Source organism: Gavialis gangeticus, unplaced genomic scaffold, assembly GCF_001723915.1.
Source record: "Gavialis gangeticus isolate Ggan-Ray unplaced genomic scaffold, GavGan_comp1, whole genome shotgun sequence".
Taxonomy (NCBI): Eukaryota; Metazoa; Chordata; order Crocodylia; family Gavialidae; genus Gavialis; species Gavialis gangeticus.
In genome coordinates, this window is record NW_017729032.1 from 186,593 (window position 1) to 208,342 (window position 21,750).

Consider the following 21,750-nt stretch of genomic DNA (forward strand, 5'->3'; position numbering starts at 1 on the left):
GTTGGACGTAAATGCTGGTTCTAGAGGGGGGTATAATGGAAAAGGAAGTTTTGCTCCAAATAGCATCACCCTTCCCAGTCCAGCAGGTGCTTGAATGAGAAATAGCAGGAAAAAGTTACAGCTTGCAAGCCTCGCAGAGGATTCAGCTTGGATCAACGCCCCATTCTGCAAGGCGCTGTATGTACTTACTGCAGGAGACAAGCCAAAGGACAGTACGGGAAGCATGAATGGAAAGGTGGATGAAGGTCAATGTGAGGTCTGACACTAGAAACCTGGTCTCCTGCTGCTGGGATGGTGCCATCAACTGCCCCTACGTAGGTCGAGTTGAACACTTCAAGCTTGATAGGGATGACAGGTCCAGTAGCTCTGAAATCTCATTATTCCAGCCTTTAAAGGGACTGGCCCAGCCTGAAAAACATACACAACTAAAAGAAAAAAAAAATCTGTGCCAGCGTTAATATTGGTCCCTTAGGATTGTTCTCAAACTGCTCCTCGTATCCCTGCTGGTCCTTCGGCCCATGGTAGGTGAGCTGCAGAGCCTTTCTATGGTTTTCACTCGCTTGTTAACAAGGCTGCATGGTGTTCGCAAGGGATTTTGAGGGGTGACAGTGGCCTGTGAGCCCCCTTCCCCTCCACCTCCACATCCCAAATTTGAACCACTGCTTTAAATTATTGAGCAATTTCCTCACCCTCCCCTTATCTGACCTACTTTTCAAGGTGCTATTTGCATTTACTCTGAATAGTGCAAACAGACCTAGATGCTTCATCATTCATGCTTCAGTTCCCTGGCTGGTTCCTGCCAGTCACCTAACGTGGCAGAAACTTCAGAGGCAAGTTTGAAAAGTTTAATTTCACAAGTTTTATTTATTCCACCTTATCTGGCAGCCTCCCTCTGTTTCAAGCATTCATCACTCACGGGACTGAATCGCAGCAGTTCCTGCTGTCTTATTCATCCCTACATCTCAGACCTCCTCTTCCATGTTGCATATGAATCGCAAGGACATTGAGTTACTGGAGTCAGATTTTTTTCAAAAAAGGATTGCAGGCTCGGGAAGGGACACAGATCCTCATTGTTACAAGGCATAACTCTGATTAACAAGAAGGTTTTCCCGGGGACAAGTGGCTTTGCAACTACACTTTGGGTTTTCTTGCTTCTGTCTTTGAAGCAGCTGGAACTGATGCCTCTTTGAGGTGTTTCTCTGATCTGTTTGGGCATATTTGTTACTGTTGGGCACTTTACTCCTGTAACATGTCTGTATAAATACAACACAGAGAAAAGGCTATGGTAGCCTTGCAGAAATGGTGTCAACTTTTTTTTTTCTTTTTTTTTTTTGCATCTGATCACTTTGTTCCCATCAGAGGAGCAGGAGCCAACTTGTTCCAACTCAGTGACCTAAATTTAGGCACCTTATTAGGCATGGAAACCAATTACCTCTAGTGGCACCAAACCTTATTGTATCTATGGGGTGAGGTGGCCTGTGTGTTTGTCAGAGGCTGGTGGCTTAGCAAGTGTTTTCCATTTGGGGATGGTCCTTTACATCTCTCTCTTCTGTTGCAGGTGGCGGCTAGGAAGCATACGGACCTATAACCCCGAGCAAATCATGCTCAGTGCTGCTGTTCGCAGGTCCAGCCGGGATGTCAAAATCATGAAGGAGAAACTGATCTTTTCTGGTACGTTCATTGGAGAGAGAAAGCCCAGAAGGTCAGGAAATAAAGCGAGGGCAAGGTGGACAAGTTTTGCTTCTCTGTTGCTCATAGTTAGACTGGGGAGCTTTTTGATTCGGGCCTCCTCTAGTGCCAAACTGTGCACCACATGGACCTGTTGTCCTGGATAATAATGGCAATAGTGCTTCAATTTAAGCTGAGATCTCAGTGGTGCATCATCTAACCTGGCTGAAGAGGACAGCTGGGAGAAGGGGAAGAACAGACAACTCTTCTAAACCGGTCCTGACCTTTGACTGCAGACGCGCTGGGATCCGGAGACCACAAGCAACCCAAGTCATCTCCGAGGCACCTGCCACATGTTACACTTAAGACATGATTAACTGCTTCATCATGTCTGAAGTTGACCCAGCTATACAGTAAAGCAATTAAGCCACAAAGTTATTCCACAAAAAATGTGAAATAACTGTGGGTGGTTCCTGTCATTAATTGAACATGTGGTCCGGTGCACCCCCATGGCCCCAGATGCTCCAGTGGCTGAGAGGCCCTTTACATGATGGAGCCTGCAAGCAACAGGCTCTCCCAGCCACGGGGGCTCACCATTTGTCCCCACAGCTGGGAGCCCTGGATCAGCTGACGGGGCTCCCGGCTGCAGGAGCTTGCTACTTGCTGGTGCAAAGGGAACCCAGGATCATGATGCCAGGCTTTCCCTGCAGTGGCAATAAGGCATGATGGGATCTGATGCTCAATCCCACCATCATGCCTCCTGCCACACGCTTGTGAAATGGCAGGAAGTGCAGTTGTGTGAATTGTGCATCAGATCCCGTTGTGCCTTTACTTGCACATCGGGCAGGGGCCTTTGGCCTGATCTGGAGCGTGCCACCAGGAAGAAAACAAGCCTGTAGTTCTACCTTATGCATGACCACAGCAATGAATGTGGCTGTCAGGCTCACAGGATTAGGCCCCAGTGTTGGAAACAGCAGGGAACTCGGGGTGCAGGTCCTTATCAGATGCAATTCAGCATAGCATCTATTTGGGCAATGCTCGGCCAACTTGACCCCTGGGGTTCCCCTGACCCCCGGTTATCTTTCCTGCTTGGTGCAGGGGGCTGGATCTGATAATCTTCCAAGGTCCCTTCCGGCCTTACAGTCTGTGAAGCTATGAAACTTCCCACGGGGCAAAGGAAAGAGATTTCAAGCGTCTACCAAACTGAGGTTTCCTGCCTTTGTTAGTATTCTAGTGGCTTTAGCCATGGACTAGGCCCCCCCGAGCTGGCTGCTGTATGCATGAAGAACTAAGCGATTGTCCCTGCTGTAATGGCAGAGAAAGACCCATGCGGGAACTCAGGTTGACAACTTGATGGCAGAGGTCAGCAGGACAGGCAGCGGTTTCAGGACACCAGCAGCTAAACTCTTGCCAAGCGTTCTTGTGGGCAGCGCAGCAAAGGGTGGGATTGAGGAGAGACTTGAAGGGAGGGTATTCGACTGGAAACTTTACTACTCCCCAGAGCTGCCCAGCTGGTGTTGTTTTATAGTGAGATCACAGAGTGGAGGGTGCCAGAGCAGCCACGTTCAGTAAGAGCTTGTGATGGTGCAGAGCTGGGGAGATGGGGAAGAGAAAGAAGTAAGCATGAAGCTGTAGACTGGACTGGACTCTTCCTAGGGCTATGTCTGCCAAGCAAGGTGAAGGCATCTCTGGTTGCAAGCGAGTGCAGGTAAGAATAGCAGGGAAGATGCTTTTGCATTGGCTAGCAACCACAGTATGTTTGTAGGGGCCTGGGAGAGTGCGTGCTGTGGTCCCTAGCATACATGAAAGCCTCTGCCACTGCATCTTGGCTGCCATCGTTACCTGGGACAGCTGGTGGCTCCGGCGACTGTCACACCTTCCTTTTGCCCTATAGGGTCTGCCTGATGCCCCCACCTTGAAGGCGGGTGCTCTCCGCCATGCTGATAGTCACGGGATTCATGACCTAATGGATCTCTTTCCATCGCTAACTTGTTTGAGAAGCTGAGCCAATTGCCTCTTTCAACCTTGCTTCATGTGAGGCTCTTTGCACTGTCTTGCAGGTTCTACCGTCTGAAGTCTGCCCGATTCACTGACAAAATTTCTTGTTGGCTTTTTTTTTTTTCCTTTTTTTTTTTTCTTTTTTCAAAAAGACTCTAGTCGTTACAAGGTAAAACTGCAGAGAGCTGAAAAGCACGGGTCACTGGTTGGCACCAGTATGGGTGAAGGCTTCTGTGGGGACTGTAGGCATCATGGGTCTGCGGGCTACTAACTGCTTAGGGCATGCTGGTTTTCCCTTCCTCTAAAACCTTTCTGGCTGATGCACATGGCTTCTAGCAGGGGGGCGTACTTACCACACCACTGCCTGCTTGGTAAGGAAACAGGGAAGACTTTTAGCTTGGAAAGATCAAAGCTGATGCATTTACATTCTTCCAGATTGCGTGGATAATCTCTCCTTGTGCAAAGGACACGCGTGCTAATGTCTGTGCTCCTGGGAGATGACTAAATTACAGGGCTAATTGTGCTGTCCCATTCAGTGGTGCAAATGAATCCCGCGGACTCCCCTCCAAATTTAGTGACATGAAAACAAACGCTGGTCAGGTCGGGCTGAAGTTCCAGCTGTTCTCTTCACGTTGCACATGTTAAGAGGTAGAGGTAAAATATATTGTCATGATTTGTGCCTGTGGAGGAGGAAAAATGATGAAGACCAGCACCGACAATGAAAAGCATCACAGAATGGGCTGTTTCATTCAGCAAAACCAGCAAGTCCTGGGAGTATCTCTGTTTCCAGCACAAAGCCAGGCAGGTCCATTGGGTTAAAATCCGAACCAGTGGAAATTGCAGTCAAAACTCACCTCTTCCTTATTGTAAGGGCCTACTGCAGCGTGGGTGGCTCCAGTTTAGCTGTTCACAGTGGAAGGATTGTCTAACGGGCAGTGTTAGGCTTTGGGATTTGCAGACAAAAAAAGGGGTATCAGTCTCATTTTGTTTATCCTGGTATAAAATGGGAGTCGTTTTATTTCGGCGGTGGCCCGTCCGTAGAGAGCCACCAACGGGCTAGCTTTAAGAGAGTACGTGCTGTTGGAAGCTCTACCGCTGACTTGCTGGTTTTCGGGCGGGTTGCTCTGTGCTTCTGCCTGTAAAAATAAGAGACCCTCTGAAGCCCTAAGGCACTTCCTCTGTGAGATCCGGCGTGCTTTTGATTCGCACGCCTTGGCAGATTGGTCACGGCATGTCCGCGTGGCGCATTGGTGGAGGGGACTCCGGTAATCGGCCGCGGGCCTTCATTTTCCTCTGTCTTCCCCAGAAATCAACAACAGAGGGGAGAATACAGACGAGCTGTCGCTGTGCTCTGAAAATGGCTACTCCAACGAGGTTGTCACCCCCATGGACCATCGGGACATGAAGCTGCGCATGGACTGAGGAACTGGAAAGGAAACCCAATGGCGCAACAATAAACCCTGCCGTTCGTGTTGCAATGGGTGGCGTTGGCTCTCTTCCGAACCCAATGGGATGGGGGGACCCTTCTGGAACTACTGAATGTGTGGACATCCTCCCCTTCTCTGGTCACTGGCTCCCCATGCCTCTTTGGACTGCGTGGTCGGGGGGGAGGGCTTTGTGTACATATGTAGAAAGTCCGATTTTTTTTTTTGTCCTTTTTCTTGTATTTTTGGAGATTGTATGCATTTCTTTTAGTGCACAAGCGGACATAACATGCGCACGAAAAATATCGGCATTGTGGCCAAAGCTGGTGACAAATTTTGAAGTGACGGCCTGGACGTTGGGGTAGACAGGCGGAGTGTCCCACAACCCCCCTCCCGCTCCCCTCGATGTGGCGATTGTGTAGCTGACCTTGTTTAAAAGTGTATGTCGTGACGTTCTTGTGAAGTGTCCGTTTCTTTTTCTGGGTAATGCCTTTTTCAGCTGAATTTAATAGAAGGCCGGTCAGAGGAGACGGTGCTGCCCCCAGGCAGACTTCAGGGGCAGAGGAAGGCAATGGCTTAATTGCTTTCCTGCTTCCCTGGAGCAGTAGGGAGTGCTCGAGGTTAAGCTGCTGATGGGCTTTCAAGCCAATGCCACTGTCCTTACCCCGACCTAAACCCATAATTGGCAGGAAACCTCCTCCTACTATGAAGAGCCTGGTGCCAGGCCATTTTAAGGAGGTGCCACCCGGTGCCAATGCAACGCCTGCCAGTGTAAACATATTATGCATTGCCCCGTAATCTCCTTTCCTGGCACCAGGTAGTAAGGGGCCTCGCTCCTGCCTTTCTCCATCAGAGGCAAGTTGCTGTATGGGGGTGAGGAATTCTGGTTTATAAATGGGCAAATGTGAGGTTGGTCCAAGGGAATCACTTATTTAACCAAGGGGAAGGTCTCCTTCTTCTGCAATAAGTGTTTACAGCTTACAGGTTTAATTTTCTCCAAAGGAGACCACTGCAGAAACAACCGAAATGCCCACACAGGAAAACCAAAATCCTGTGGTAAAATAAAGGGAAAAAATGGCCAGGCGTGGTGTGCATCGAAGATGCATTTATTTTTCTCGTCCAAATGTAAGTATTTCTCCCCCACCCCTTCCCTCCTGTTCCTTCTTTTTCCACATGTCGCAACCGGGCCTTGATAACAAATGCGCGTCTGCATTTTGCCGTTTTTTGGGCTGCAAGAAATAGTTGGCAGCTCTTCCCCCTCTTGGCCTCATTGGGAGGAGTCTGGTAGTAGCCTCCCTTGCTTGTGGCTGGTCCCAAAGCCAGATGAAGCCGGACAGACTCCACCAATTCTTGGTAGCGTTTGTAACTTCAGGTTTCATGCACATTAGCTCCTAAGGGCACCGGCAGGAAACGGGCTCGCCCCTTGCTTTGCTTCTGTGCATGCCAACAGCCAGAAATGACACTGCGGGCTGCTCTACAGCAGCTATGTTGCCTCACTTCCAGGACATGGTGCATATGAACCCAAAGGATATGTGCAGGGCCTGGTTCACGGTGATGCGCCTGGCTGGGCACTCAAATGATGCGTAGACAGCCGACCCCTTTGTTTGTTCCCTATGTCTTGGATAACGCAAGAAGCATGGAGGGTAAGAAATGCCAGTGATCCCTGGCTGCCTTGCAAGTCCAGCAAACACTGCCGTGAAGACCATTTGGGTATGAAATCTGTCCCCTGGGGAGGGATCTGAGTCATGTCTTCAAAGGACAAAGTAGTATTTCTTCCTACTGTCCTACTTGGCACCACCCTTGTTAAACAGAGCCATCTGCCATAGGTGCTGTAGCATCATAGGATGGAGATCTTTGAAGTGGCTTTACCACATCATGAGACCAGCAAGATCTTTCTTGAAGCTGGTTTTTGCAATGATTTTTAAAATATAGCGGTTCCCAAACAGCTTTAGACCCCAAATCCCAACTTGGAGCATAAGACCCGGGAAACAAACCTGACCAGAAGGTAAAGCTGATGGTACAACTGAATGAAGTGGAAGGGGGGAAAAAAATTAAGAAACTAACACCCAGGGGGTGGATGGAAAAATATCCTTGGATTTTTTTTTATATTTTTTTGGTTTGAAAATTAAATGTGCTATTTGTAACCCTAAGAATGAAGCCTATTATAATCTGTGTCCTAAGACAACTTTCAAAAATGCAAGGCCGGGCTCTGGTTGGTGTTTTGCTGCTGTGATAGTTTTACTTTGGATTTAAAGCCATTGGAATTTAATCTGGGTTTCTCCCAGTGTAGATGGGGATCAGTGCGTGACCTAGAGTCAGTGCATTGCCCCTGCTGCGCTGTCTTTTATTCGGTGCTCTCTCCTGCTGATGAAATCAGATAGTTTTTTTGCAGACTGGGGGGGGGGAAACACATCTGTGCTGTTGGCCCGAAGCCTTCTGAGAAGAGCTGCAGCCGTGGGGTTGATTTTTTGAAATGTTCCTGGCTGGGCTTGGTAGCCACTGAGAGACTCTTTTACATCTCGCTATCTGCGGGCGATCGCCTGCACGTCCACACCCTGACCTCGGAGTTGGCGTTGTTGAAAAAGCAGATGCTCAACAGCCTGGAAGGGCTGGAAGAAACCTAGCAATGTTGACTCGCAACACACACTTCTTGCTAAAAGACCCAAACCTTTCTGGTTCTGCCGTGATGACTGCTGTCACGCTGCCAATTGACTACCGAAACCCATATGTGTTTGCAGTGAAAAGGGGTCTAGACCAAGATCAGTCCCACAATCCTCTATGAAATAAAATGTCAGTATTTCTCTGCTACTGTATTGTCTGAGATGTATTACCCGCGGCGCAGGAGGTGGCAGGCGGAAGGGCCTAATCGTAGTGGGTTACTACAGGAATTTTTGTGGGGGGCTGAAAAGCTTGAAAGTGGATCTTTCAAAAGCTGGGGTTTCACCGGCCATCTAGCTAAGGCGGTTTGTGCGATCCAGCCTACCTAAGACGTCCTTCAGGGCTTGAGCGTGGCATGGTGGGGAGAGTTGGGGGGTGGGAGATGGACAAGTGCATCCATTAATGCTGGGAGGATCTTTCGTGGCTCTCATCCCATCCCATCCTGACATGTGGCTCACCTGTTTCTTGGCCTATAGACAACAGGAGCAGAGGCATCCGCTGTCTCTGCTCATCAGACGCCAGACCCCCCCGGGTGGTACTTGGCTTTCCCCATCCCCTCCCTTTTTTCTGATATTTTCAAAATCTTCACCAGAATCAAGAGGATTCCACCCCCCGGTGCCGAGTGCTCGGCTGCAGCGTGCAAAAGTGATCTCAACCAAAGAAATAGCAATATGCCCTAAAAGTGAGCCAGAGACCTCCTTTAACACGCCCAATGATTTGTATTGCAAGGATTCAGTCTGAGAACAAAAGCCTGCAGTGCAGGGGCTGTATGTACACAATAAAAAAGATGATCTCTTCCCTGTCATTTCCAATCCAAGCACTCAATTATGCAACTCCTGACAGCCTGCAAAAGGGGTGTCATGGCATACATGACTTCAGTTCTTCCTGAGGCATTGAAAAAAGAACCGAAAGGCATATTTTCCTCCCCCTCGCTGAAAATGTCAGCTCATTTTTCCCTAGAAGGCTCTGGGGAGGCCTGAAGACTTGTAGGATTGCCCTTGTAAACACCAAGCATGTGTGTCAGGAATATCAGAGGGAGAAGTTTCCGTCCAGGCAGCTTAACTCTGTGCATTGGTTGGTTGTTTTTTTTTAACATGTTGAATTCAACTGCCTGAAACATTATTGGAGGTCAGCAGACGAGCTTTTCTTCTCCTTGTTAGGAAAACCTAATATTAAAGAGCTTGTTAACTGGCACATTAGATGCCACTTTGCCTAGTCTCTAGGGTGAACTGCAATGAGCTAACGACTGTCCTTGATGGTATTAAGTGCCTGGTTTCATAGTTCAAGGCCAGGAGGCCCCATTAGATCATCTAGCCTGACCTTCTGTATGTTTAAGGCCATTAAATGCGACCTAGTATTGAATCAAGGCCATGTGCCTGACTAAAACGTGTCTGCAAACAACTGGGCCAGTGAAGCCTACCCCCATGGGGTCTGCGGAGCTCATTGCCAAGCGGGCTGGGGAGCCGTGGCTGGAAACAAAACTCTGACTCAAAGCAGATGAGAAATGTCACTAATATCCTGGTCGCCCTCACCCATGGCAATTCCCCAAAACGAGGCAGCCTGCGTGTGCATCAGAGCGCGCCTAGGCCGTATAGCACCAATGCTCTGATGGGTCTTTAAGACAAGGGGCACGTTGCAGCGGCCCATGCCAGGGTCCAGAGGCCTCGGAGAAAGCCCTGACCCTGCCATTTGATATCTCCCCTGGCCCATGGGGAAGCCCTCAGAGGCACCAAGGGCTAATTCCCCCTTCTGGCCTGTTCTGCTTGACAGATATTAATTGCCTCTCTCGAATGACAGGAGCTGCACTCCCCCCCTTACCAGTGCAGCTCCTGCTCTGATGCCTGCCAGTGCCACCTCGGCTCCTGTTTCTTTATCTGCTTCGCAGAGACCCGGCGACTCCATCAAATGACTCGCTCCACCTGGACCCCAATTTGCTCTCCAGATGGCTCCTCTCTGCTAAGCCGCCCCTGCATTATGTTTTCTGAGCGCGCATGGCTCAGTCCCCCCACTTCTGGGGTCTGCCCCTCCCTGGTGGGCTATAATTGACAGCTGCTGCTAAGGCCCCGCAGCCCCGAGGCACAGTCGTGCGGCAGGAACAAAAGCAGATGTCTCCCCCCACCTCTCCCTGACTCTGGATAAAGGGATGCATTTGTGCTTCCCCCAGCATTGCTGGAGAAGGGCCGGTCTGTGCTTTGTAGGGGGCTCGGCTTCATGCAGCCTTGGAGAGCATTGTAGCAAAGGAAAACCCGTGGAGGGGGAGCGGAGCTGCGGCATCGCTAGATCCACGTGGAAGGACACGACTTGCGGTCCAGGTAAGGGCCTCTGCCTTGCAGGTGATGCTGGTGCCCAGGTGTGTCAATGATGGCAGCGGCAAGAGAAGAGCCGCTTGCCCTCTAATAGCGCCTGAGGTTGCTTAGGGGAGGTGGACAGTTGGGCGCAAGGCAAGGGGGGGGTCTCTGTGCATCAGCCAGCCTTGCAGCTTGGGACCAGGTTCAGGTCAGGGCGCAGCCCACACCTGCGCTGTTTGCAATGCCGCAGGATGCCGGAGGGAGGACAGTCTTTGTTTAACGTGGCTCACCACGAACTAGGTCACTTCACTTCCTGGCATTGTGTGGATGAAAGGTTATTTATTAGAAATGCTCCACACTTCTCTTCCACTCCTGTAACTCAAGTGACCTCAGTCCTGTGGCTCTCACCAGTCCCATTTCTTCACAACGCTAGGGCAGGGCTGTGTTATCCTCATGTGACGGATGAATTGAGGCTCAAGTGATTTGCCTAAGGTCACACGCATAGCCAGTGTCGGAGATGGGAGCTGGACCTGCATTTGCTTGGTCCCAGTCCAAAACTGTACCTGCTAAAGCCTCCTTATTCTCCACCAGCCACTCTCTGGTATTTCCAGGGTCATAAGTGAAAGCGGAGCCCAGCTGCTTGCAGTGGCCACGGTCCCCTGACAGCACGTGAACGGGGGACTGAACTGTTCAGCTTTGCAGGTCGAGAAGCCCAGAGATGCAAGATTTTGTTTTGTGGATGCTCATCAGGAAAAACCTGAGAAGGCTTTCAAATGGTCTTGGGAATGAACCTAAAGCAAAGGGATTTTGCTGCCGTGTCACATATTTTTTTGCAGAGGAGGGATCTTTTTTCACATGCACAAACCCATCTTTTTGGGGGGCCATTTGAATGCCAGACTTTTTGCAAAGTCATTTGGATTTTTCTCAACTGCTTTTTAAAGACTTTTTTTCAGGCATTTTTCCACTTCCCTTTTTGGGAACCTTTTATAAAAATGTTTTTGATCCCCTGTTGCCCATGTTGCCTTTTTTTTTTTTTAATCTGTTCCAGATTGTGATGGATTTTTTTGTTTTCCAGTTCATGAGATCCAACTTGTAGAACCTGCAACAACTCTGATGTTTTGGCAGGGAAGAAGGTCTACCATAAGTTGCGTGGCTTTGAGTTTTGCATGAGCATTCACTCAATGCTTAGTGATACAACCCCCTCTCCAGAATTTGTGAGCCTGTTTTTCCTCAAATGCGTACTGATTTGTAATATTTCTGTGCAAATGGGCCAATCTGATCACCCTGTGTGGCCTGCAGGACACAAGCCCTGGGGTGTCACTCGGCAAGTTGTGGGCTCGACTGAGAGCAGTCGCTTGCAGAAACAGACTCCACCTTGACGGTGGAGTCTGAGACAGGACATCGTCTATACTGTAAGAACATAGGACCTGCTATTTACTGGCTCAGACCATAGGTCCTTTTTGCCCAGTCTTCTGTGTCATGGGGGCAGAGAGCGGATGCTGAAAGGGAGAGCGAACCGGGGATGACCAGGGGTTTTTCTACTGTTCCTCTCTCACTTGCAGCCTCCAGCATTTAAGGTCTAGGAAGTTGTGATTCAGAGGCTGTGTCCCTAACTCTCCTTCTCAATAGTAACTGATGCCCTTTTCTTCCAAGTACGTGTCCAATCCTTTTGCAAATCTGGCTGAATTGTCAGCTTCCACCGCTCCTGGACATGAGTTCCCCCCTTGAATGACACAGGGAGTGAGTCTATATGAGACTCGAACTGCACAGTAGCCTAGTAAGCCTGCAAAGTAGTGTGTCGGGCAAAATCCATGCTAACACACTGCTCCGCAGTAGTATTAGGATCCAATGAAGTGAGCGTCCCAACGAACCCATGCGCCGGCCCTGCTGCACAGTAGCTCGGTAGTGCAAGTTACTATGCTCGATTTAGTACTTGGTTAGCCAAGTACTAAACTTAACGCGCAGTAAGTACGGCACATTAATGAACATGTAGATGCGTCCACTGTGGGGAAAAGAACCTCCTTTTGCTAGTTTTAAGCTGACTGCCCACTCGTTTCCTTTTGTGGCCCCTGATTGTTGCCTGGCGAGAGACAGCAAGTACTAAATCTCTATTGACTTTCTCTTTGCTAGCTAGTATTTTGTAAACTCTTAAGCAACTCTTCTCTAAACTGAACCTCTTTAGCGTCTCCTCATATAGAAGCCCCTCCGTACCACAAATCATCCTTGTCGCCCTTCTCTGACCTTTCTTTAGTTCTTCCATGTCCTTTTGAAACAGGATGCTGTATTGCCCAGTGAGCCCTGCCCTGTCCTGGACCCAGGACCGAGTAGTGATAAGGTATAGATAAGCCTTCAGGAACCTACCGTGCTTCTTGGACAGCCGTGCTTTGAGGCTGTTCTGCGTTAAGTGCTCCTCTGCTCATTTGAATTCATTTGAAGCCTGCACTGGAACAGCTTATTGAGAGCACTTAAGCTCTTTATTGTTCCCCTGAGAGCAAAATGTCAAGCTGCCAAGGAGGAAAGTATTGGTTTGGCAGCCGCGCTGTGCAGGGGACCTGGGCTCTCTTCCCCGGCGCTGGTTTGCTGGGTGACTTTGGTGTGTTGCTGCCTCTCTTTGTGTCTGTTGCCCCTCCTGTTGCATGATGCAAAGGTCCCAACTTCCTTTACAAAGCCCTTTGGCATCTACTATATACTATAATATAACAATGAGATCTCATTAATGAATATTTATCAGCATATATGATGCATTTGATGGTTTCTCCTTCTAGCAGCCAATCCCAGTGCCGGTGTGAGCTGGCGGGTGCTTTTGGCTCACATGACGTGGCCTTGAGCATGTGGTGTGGAACGCTGTCCCACGTGGATGTCCAATGCCATCTCTGGGCATCTAAATTAGCCATGAGCAGTCAGCTCACACCCTGGAGAGCAGATCCCCCCAGATCCACCCCTATACTGTGCCGCAGAGCCCTCTGTTCAGAGGGGCTGAAGACTTCAGCCAAAGGGCAGGTATGGGCCGGGTTGGTTTGAGATGGTCTGAGCATAAAGGCAGGTTCTGAATCTCCTTTTATGCACCTGGGGCTTTGCTTTAGCAAATGCAGACTGGTTGACCTGTGTGGCTCCCTGCCAGCCCTGTTTTGCTACAATCCTACGAAATAGTCAGTGGGAGCAAAGAGACTGGTTAATGCCTAGTGCGAGTTGAAGCAACGGGGACCCAGAGAATGAAGTGGCAACTAACTCTGCTCACACTGAAGCTTTTACATTTGCCCTTGCAGGAAGGAAGCAGCCTAGGGCTTAATGAGTGGTGGGAAAAGCAAGCCCTGATGTTACCTACGTCAGGATATTCCCTGCTAAGGGGATGGAGGGTGCATTTCAAGTCGTCTCCTTCCTTCTGTTTGGTGTTTGCAAAGCTGCTCATGTGGTAGGTTGGGCATTTTCTTCTCCCCTTGAATTGGGACCTGCAACTGGGGTAGACTGGTACAGCTGCTGTTGCAGAGCATCTGCACTGATTTACCCCAGTGGGATGACCCGTCCTTACTGCTGTGTGCTGCTGGTGCCTTGTCCACTGTAGTACTCCCCCGGGACTTTACACACATGGGGAATCCTATGTGTGAGAAAAGATCAGTAAAAGACCTATGGAGGAAGGGAATGGGGGGAATGGAAAGTGCTTGGAAAGCAGACTGGGGGGTCAGGGATCCCGTACACACCTATGGGCTGTGGACATGTGATGAGCAAAAGAGAAGTCTGGTGGGGGTGTGTGTGTGTGTGTGGGGGGGTGCATGTGTATATATGTGTGTGTGTACACATGTGCTCCACTTCTCTGTGGGTATTATTGAAACAAGCACTGTCACACCCATCACCAGGCATCTTCATTGCCTTCTGAGGGGCCAAAGACTGAAAGAATTGATACAGAAGCTGAACATCAAGAGGGAGCTTTAACGGCATTGAATATGGTCTGTGTGTCCGGATGTGGAGGCCTGTGGGCAGTGGGGACCAACTTTTCTGTCAAATGATCTCTGCACCCTCCCCAAGTGCCACTCTGATCCCCTTCCTCTGCCCAATCTGCTGCTCTGCTTTCTGCCCCTTCCCCGATCTGTCACGTGCCACACACAATGGCCTACCGTGCCACTTGTGATGTGCATGCTACAGGTTGGCCACCCCTGTCTTAAGGTGTGGCCACATGATGCAATAACTCTGGAGGGTTCTCGCTTTTACTTCAGAAGAAAAATGGAGAGGACACAAGATGCACAGCGCTGACTATGAGAAATGCTGTTCTCCTGCTCTGGAGGGAGTTGAAAGTAAATTTATACCAAAGAAAGTTATTTGGGTGTATGTATTGTGCCCGCAACCATTGTCAACATCACTCTGGAGCTCACTGGTCCCTCCATAGTGGCAAGGGGCTGTCACAGCACCTACTTTGGACAGCCAGCATGAGCAGGCCAGTTGTGTCTGCTCTTTACTGCAGAGTACAGTCCAGGGTAAATTACTCCAGAACGAAAATTTTGTGTCTGCTCTTGGCATTTACTGGGAATGATTTTTTTGGGGTGGGGAGAGGGGATGCTCCTCTAAGCTGCATCCCCCATAATTTCTCTTTGCTGGATAATGCCCCCAGGGCATGCCCTGATGGATCTCTACAGGACCCGCAGGCTCGTGTACCTTCAGTCCTTTTGGGACAAACACCACGGGGACAGCTCTCTTCCACACCCCTGCCTTTAGTTCTCTTCATATTTATCAATGGTGTTTACCAAATTACCCTTGGTTAGCTTCCTGGCACATGTTCCCTTGCTTGACATGCTGTTTGTGCAGTACTTTTGTTTTCCAGTGAACTTTATTCCCTAGCACGTTTGACCTGAAAGCCTTTTCTTATTTTGTACATCAAGAAACAGTGAAAGGGGATGGTAATTGTCTTTGTTTGCATGTCCCTGTCCTTTCTTGGAGATAAGCACTGTGTCATAAGTGTCTACTGTGATAATTAAGAGGTTCCTTTTCAGATCAAGTGGTGGAGGTCTGCAGTTCAGGAGCAGGGGATAGTTGTCCTTTGCTCATTCAACCACTACAGCATGTCCTGATGGCTTCAATGACACTTAAGCATGGACTTGCACCTAAGCCTGTATTTCAGCACTCGGCTGTATCAGGGCCTTTACTCCACCTGGTGCTGTTAAGTTCTTCCTGACCATGGTTACAATGGTGAAGTCCAAGGTGCCTGCAGATATGTTGCTTTATGCAGGGGATGCGCAACAAAATGCTCTTTTTTTTGAGCAATTTTGATTAGCATTTGTGAGAGGATGTAATTAACCAGTAACATGGCAGCTATTATTATTAACCAGTAATACAGATTTATTAATAGGTATTGAACAGAACGGTTGGAGAAGTTTCCTCTGGTGTCTCTAAGCCTGTAATGGTGGATGGCAAAGAGCATATTTGGCAATTGGGCTCATGTACACACCACGATTTTTGCCCTTTCATGCACTGAAGCTGCATGTCTATTTGCACAAACGGGATTTCCTGACACTTTAAAAGTTTTTCTTGTACATTAAACTAAAACTCCTTGGACGTAGTTTAGTTTAGCTCACCGGGAATTAAAGTGTCATGTCCATGGATTTGTTGCATGCAAACACAAAGGCACTCAAAGATGTGTAATGAGTCTCTTTGTCCACCAGATGGTGCTACGACTTTTTTATAATTCACCCCTTCAAATTGCTTTCCACTTTTTTTTCTTGTGTGGCTTTTTTTCTCTCCTTGTTTTCCAGCTGCCTGTTTCCACAGCTGCATGGCAGGGCACAGGCATGGGGTGGGTGGTGGGCCCTGGGCAGGAGGGACAGTGCTGGATCATCCCAGTCTCCTGCAGTGCTGGCCAGGGACCTGGATTCAGTTTGAAAACCTAGTGTGTATAAACACAAATGCGATGCTCCAAGGCTTAATTCATTTGACAACCTAGTGTGTGTAAGCACAGATGAAATGCTCCAAAATAAGCAAGTTTAAATTTTATAAACCTATTCAATTTAATGAGGATTAAAACCCATGGTGTGTACATTGATTAGGGGATAAATCACCCTAGGGATACCCGGTTCAGTGTTCCCTCTGTATAGCACCTGTCTCTGCCAGTGTTGTAGAAACATTACTGGGCTAGATGGTTTAACCCAGTATGACACTTCTTATGTTCTTATGGCTAATTTAACAGGTGTTTTGCTTTTCCTCCCTCTTCCCCCAAACCAGGATGCATCGGCCAATAAAGGAAGAACCCAGTTATGGAACGGGCAGCCTTGAGAATGCAACTCGGGACCCAAGCCAAGAGCAGCTGCATGTGAAGCTTTGTAGTGGCTCCTGCCATGCCGAGCAGATCCTCCAGACGCTGAACTCCTTTCGGCGGAGTGGCATCTTCACGGATGTGGTGCTCGCAATTGATGGGCAGGAGTTCCCTTGCCACCGCGCCACCTTGTCGGCCAACAGCACCTATTTCCGAGCCATGTTTGGGGGCCGTCTCAAGGAAGGCCACCAAGACGTTGTTACCATCCAGAAGATCTCTGCCTCCAGCATGAGCCTCCTCCTTGATTACATGTACGGGGGAAACATCATCCTCCAGGAAGACAATGTTGAAGGCATCTTGGAGCTCTCTGACTTGCTTCAGATCTCTCAGCTCCGGGATGCTTGCATCCGCTTCCTCGAAAGCCAGCTTCACCCCTGCAACTGCTTAGGCATGATGAAGTTTGCTGACTCATTTGCCATTGCATCCCTGGCGGAAAAGAGCAAGAGGTTCCTGCTGGAGTGTTTCGTGGAGGTGTCGTCCCACGAAGAGTTCCTGGGGCTGAGTGCAAAGGAGCTGGCTGGGTACCTGTCTGACGAGCAGCTGGTGGTCCCGAGGGAGGAGGTGGTCTTTGAGGCGGCCATGAGATGGGTACGCCATGATGCAGCTGCCAGGAAGGTGGCCCTGAAGGACCTGCTGGAGCATGTGCGCCTCCCTCTGCTGGACCCCACGTACTTCCTGGAGAAGGTCGAAATGGATGAACTCATCCAGGACTCCAGAGAGTGTATCCCTTTGCTGCACGAGGCGCGCAAGTACTACATCCTTGGGAACGAGGTTGGCTCCCTGCGATCCAGGCCGAGGAGGTAACACACAGGAGATCCTGCTGCATGTATGAGTCACGAACCCGAGGATCTTAAGGCGGGGGTGGGGACTCTTAGGATCATCTGGTCTGAGCTCCTGGGGCTGCTGTGTGGGTGGATGTTTCTGAAGTCCTTTGTTGGTGAGCAGTACTGTGAAGGACACTGACCTCTGAATAAGTGCACAGAGCCAGGGATCTCTCTAAAACAAACTTGTGAGGAAGACCAGGGAAGAGAGGCCACTTTTCACATCCTGTAGCAGTCTCCGGTGTGGAGAGCACGGAGGTCTGGGACCAGGATTCTGGTCTGCACTCTGCCACAGACCCCCTGCGTGACCTTGGTCAAGTCTCTACTCTCTGTGCCTCTGTTTTTCCCCTTTGGGTTGTCCATTGAAAATAAGGGGCTCTCCCTTATGATGGGTCAGTACAGTGCCTAGCACAGTGAAGCAACCCACCCATGACTAGATCCTGTGGGTGATGCTGATGATACCATATTTACTTGAATCCAAGATAAGGGTCTTCCCCATTCAGCATGCAGGGGGGAAGCTCCTTGTCTTGGATTCAAGTACAATGTGGATGTGCTATGGCTTCAAGTGCAAGGTGACGGCTGCTATGGCTTTACCTCAGCCCTGAGCTTGGGTCAGAGCCAGAGTTAGAGCTACAGCAGCCACCTGCCTACCCACAGCCTCTATCCTCCCCCTTCCCCCTTACAGTCAAGCACTGCCCTGGCTCCATCCTTTTGCAGGGTACGGAGCACGTGGAAGCTGTGTTTCCTGCCCAGCTAAGCAGCAGATGCAGCAGTTCCAGCAGCTCCAGGTCTGTGATCCTGCTGCATGGCTGGGCAAAGGCTACATTTCCATATGCTCCATGACCCAGGAGGGAATGGAGCTGGGGCTGTGTCTGACAGCAAGGGAATGGGGAGGAAGGGAGCAGAGGCTGTGGGGGCACCAGGGGTTGCAGGAACTGTGGGAGGGGAAGGGCTAGGCAAGCTGCAGGGGGTAGAAGTGTTTTGGGGGAGACAAGGGCAGGGGGCTGCCTGCAATGAATTTACAAATTTTCCATATATAGACTCTAATTACTGGGGGGGGTCGTCTTAAATTCAGGGTCATCTTGGGTTCAGGTGAATGTGGTGTCAAGCAAACCTCTGCTCCTGTCTCTGCTCAGCTGTGGTTTTAAGCCAGGGGAGCATCCACAAAGGGTCTGTTCCTCCTATACCATTGAGGTGAGGCTGGATATATCCATGTAGAAATGTGTGTCCGCAGGGAACTTTGTTGCTGAAGCTATAGGGTCTGGGACAGAAGTCTCATAAACTGGTTCAACCCAAATCAGTTAAGTCTGATACTATGTTCAACCAGGTTTATCTTAAACTGGTTTCAGCCATTTTGAAACTGATTTATGTGCACTGAGCTTCTGTTCTGTTACAGGTTTAAATTAGTTTCTGATCACTTAAACCGGTTTATGTGTAATGTCTGTCCCTAGCTGAGGTGTCTATGCATTTCAGGCGCTTACAAGATTAGGATAGGACTCGGATTTAATGGGTATCTAAATTCTGCCCCAGTCCTTTTGAGGCCCCAGCCTGGAGAGACTTGCCCAAGGCCACAAGAGCATCTGTGGTAGAGCCAAGAACCCAACACCCATCTCTCAAATCCGAAGACAACCCCAAGGTTGTCTCCCCATTAAGGCAGAATTTTTCTTCTTCCAGAGTTTAGTTTATTGCTGTTGCTGCAGACAGTGTGATTGCAGTGGTCTTTTTTTGAACAGCCACTGAGATAACGAGATATCTGGGTCGGCGGCCGAGATAACGCTCTTCCTCATCTGCAAGGTAGACGAGGGGTACGGGGAAAAAAAGGCACGTAGGGGGAGTGACATGCCCAGTGTCCCACAGCCAGTCAGTGGCAGATCGAAGAATAAAATCCAGTCAACCTGGCTCCCAAACCAGTGGTTCTGGCCACAGGACCATGCTGTCCATCCGAGAGGGTCTGCACAATAATAGCTGTCATGGTGCTTTCTGCAAGACAATAGGACCGAGGAGAGAAAGCTTGTGACTCAGCTGCGTGCCAGAAAGATGGGACCGTTGCTTCAAGATTTTTCCACGCGTGTCTCGTTCTAGGTTCATGGAATTGGCAGAGGTCATCGTCGTTATTGGGGGCTGCGACAAGAAAGGCCTCCTGAAGCTCCCTTTCACCGACATGTACCACCCCAAGAGCAGGCAGTGGACGGCGCTGTCCAGTCTGCCCGGATATACCAAGTCGGAGTTTGCTGCCTGCGCCCTGAAGAACGACGTGTACATATCAGGTGAGAGCCCCAGCTGTGCACCAGGCCTTCCTGAGATGCCCGGTCCCGGTCCAGGCTCCAAGGTGCTCTCCAGCTTCTGAGCCGGTCCAGTCTGCCAGCTGGGACATGACAGGTGTTCACTCAGATTGTGCCAGTTTTGCTTTTTTTTTAATTATTCAGGTTTTGTGCATTTTCAATTGCCATTACACCATGGATTTCATAGTAGAGAAGGCAAGAATTCTCCTGGGAGATGTATTGTACTGGACCAACCGCGTGGTAAGCTTTTGGGTATCATGTGGCCCTTCTTCAGGCCTGTAGGTTCATGGAAGAAAGCCTGAGGAAGGGTACTTTGATGAGCGAAAGCTTGCCTATGTGTATACCTACATTGAACATAGAAATGAGGGTGGAAGGGACCTCAGGAGGTTGCATCTAGTCCAACTCCCTGCTCAAAGCAGGACCAGCCTCAATTACATCACCCCAGCCAGGGCTTTGTCTAGCCGGGTTTTGAAAGCCTCCAAGGATGGGGCTTCCACCACCTCTCTGGGTGACCTGCTCCAGTGTTTTACTACCCTCCTCGTGAGAAAATTCTTCAATGCAGTTGGTCCAACAAAAGATATCACCCGCAAGAAATCTTGCCTCTCACCTATCCCCTGGGCCATCGTGGCAATAACATCACCTGAGAGCTGATCAATCGTCATCTTGTGCACCAAGATCAGGAGTCTGAGGCTAGATGGCTTTGTGACTATCATCAAGTGAGACTTCCTGAATGATGCGTCCCTCGTAGAGTTTTGCAGGCAGAGGCGCTGAGAGGGGGTGTCCATCATGCTTTGTGTTAATTCCCACCTAGTTTGATCTCCGACCTCTGAAGAACCCTAATGACATGCCCTTCCTGGCTCAGCTGCCCTGGTCTATTGGGAGGATGAGAAACCAGGGCTCTCTTTTTCCAAACTTGCCTGGGCATTTCCAGCTCCTACTTCTGGACATTGAGTTATTCCACTGCCCAGGAAGTTCTCTCCTCTCTAATGCAGCACAGGGACCTGGCTAGCATGTACACACCACTGTCCGCTCATGGGCAGAGTTAGACTTGCTGGCCACAGAGAAAAGCCATCTGGGTAGACAGCTGCCTGGCTAAGGGAGTAGCTCTCTGTAGGAGTGGGCTTTCCTGATAGCACATCCCGGCGGATGGGAACAGAGATATGAGGAGGAGGGGAGAGGATCAAAGGCCCTGGGGCTTAAAAGAAAATATCTTGAGTGAAGCTGAGTGTGTGGGGCAGATAACAGCGGGGCCAAGACTTGGAGGGCTAGGACTTCACAGCCAGCTCTGTTAAATTGCATTCTTCCTGTGTGACCTTTCTGGGCTTGAAATCCCCCGAGTTCACAATAAAGTCAGAGGCTTAGTCTGTCTTTGGTGGAGAGCACCAAAACACTGGACATGTCCCTGGAGAACCTGTTCTCATGAGAACCAAAGGTGAGGTTTGCAGTCCTCAGGGGTTCGCTTGGATCTACTAAGCACTGAGCGCTGGATTTCTTGTCCAAGCCCTTTTTTTGCGGTTTCCTAAGCAGGCCCGAGTGTGTGCTGGGCAACAGTTTATTCTTCAGATACTATGTTCCTTTTAAACTGTTTTCATTGCTGTGTTTCATGACCATTGCAAAAAGCCAAGCTCAAACATACAGGCTGAGCTATTGTGCTCCTGAAACTTTTAGCCAGCTACTCTTGCATCAGAAGGCAGGTAGACAGCAGCTGATGAAGTGAACTTGGGTTCACAAAAGCTTGTGCTACATAGCACAAGATATAGCTATATATGTCGTGTGCATGCATGCGTCCTGCCTCCTTCCCTCCCTACTTACATATAGCACACACTATTTATATATAAGAACGATATACATCTTAAAGTTGGTCTGTATAGGTGTGCATCTTCCCTGCCTTCTGACTGGCTTCAGACTAACATGGCTAACTACCTGTCTAGTCTTGCCATGGTCATTTTTGAACTGCAGGAACTGTGCTGGCGTTGAAGACCTAGCTTAGACTAAGTAGCATGAGATACAGTATAATCATCGGAGGGCCTCCACTGCGGTTCCTGTTGTGACTGCAGCTGGTGTGAGGCACGGCTCTCAATTTACTACAGCATGGAGCTCAGCACAGCCTGGTTGAGTACTTACCCAGTTTTTGGGGTAGGTTTTGCTGTGCTGATTTTGCTGCAATTAGGCCCTAAGCCTATCTAACTGGTTCAAAGGTAGCTCCGGTATGTCTACATTATACAATGTAGATGTACCTCTGTGCTCTCACTGTGCCCGTTACTGTAGCACATAAGCTCTTTTGATTATATGAGGTTCCCTAAAAGCAGGCTG

General features: G+C 49.5%; 2 protein-coding genes across 2 annotated transcripts in view; both read left to right on the forward strand.

Moving 5' to 3' along the window:
* LOC109302182 (glycerophosphodiester phosphodiesterase domain-containing protein 5) overlaps positions 1 to 7,491 on the forward strand; it is a 145,996-nt gene extending 138,505 nt beyond the window's left edge. The window contains exons 15-16 of the mRNA XM_019523748.1: positions 1,559 to 1,671; positions 4,973 to 7,491. Of these exons, the coding sequence (XP_019379293.1) occupies positions 1,559 to 1,671; positions 4,973 to 5,088 (229 nt within the window). The 3' untranslated portion in view covers positions 5,089 to 7,491. The remainder of the gene's footprint in view (positions 1 to 1,558; positions 1,672 to 4,972) is intronic.
* Positions 7,492 to 9,836: 2,345 nt separating this feature from the next.
* The window catches only part of KLHL35 (kelch like family member 35), a 22,879-nt gene continuing 10,965 nt past the window's right edge, over positions 9,837 to 21,750 (forward strand). The window contains exons 1-3 of the mRNA XM_019525581.1: positions 9,837 to 10,060; positions 16,244 to 17,134; positions 19,238 to 19,422. Coding sequence (XP_019381126.1) covers positions 16,245 to 17,134; positions 19,238 to 19,422 — 1,075 coding nt within the window. The 5' untranslated portion in view covers positions 9,837 to 10,060; position 16,244. The remainder of the gene's footprint in view (positions 10,061 to 16,243; positions 17,135 to 19,237; positions 19,423 to 21,750) is intronic.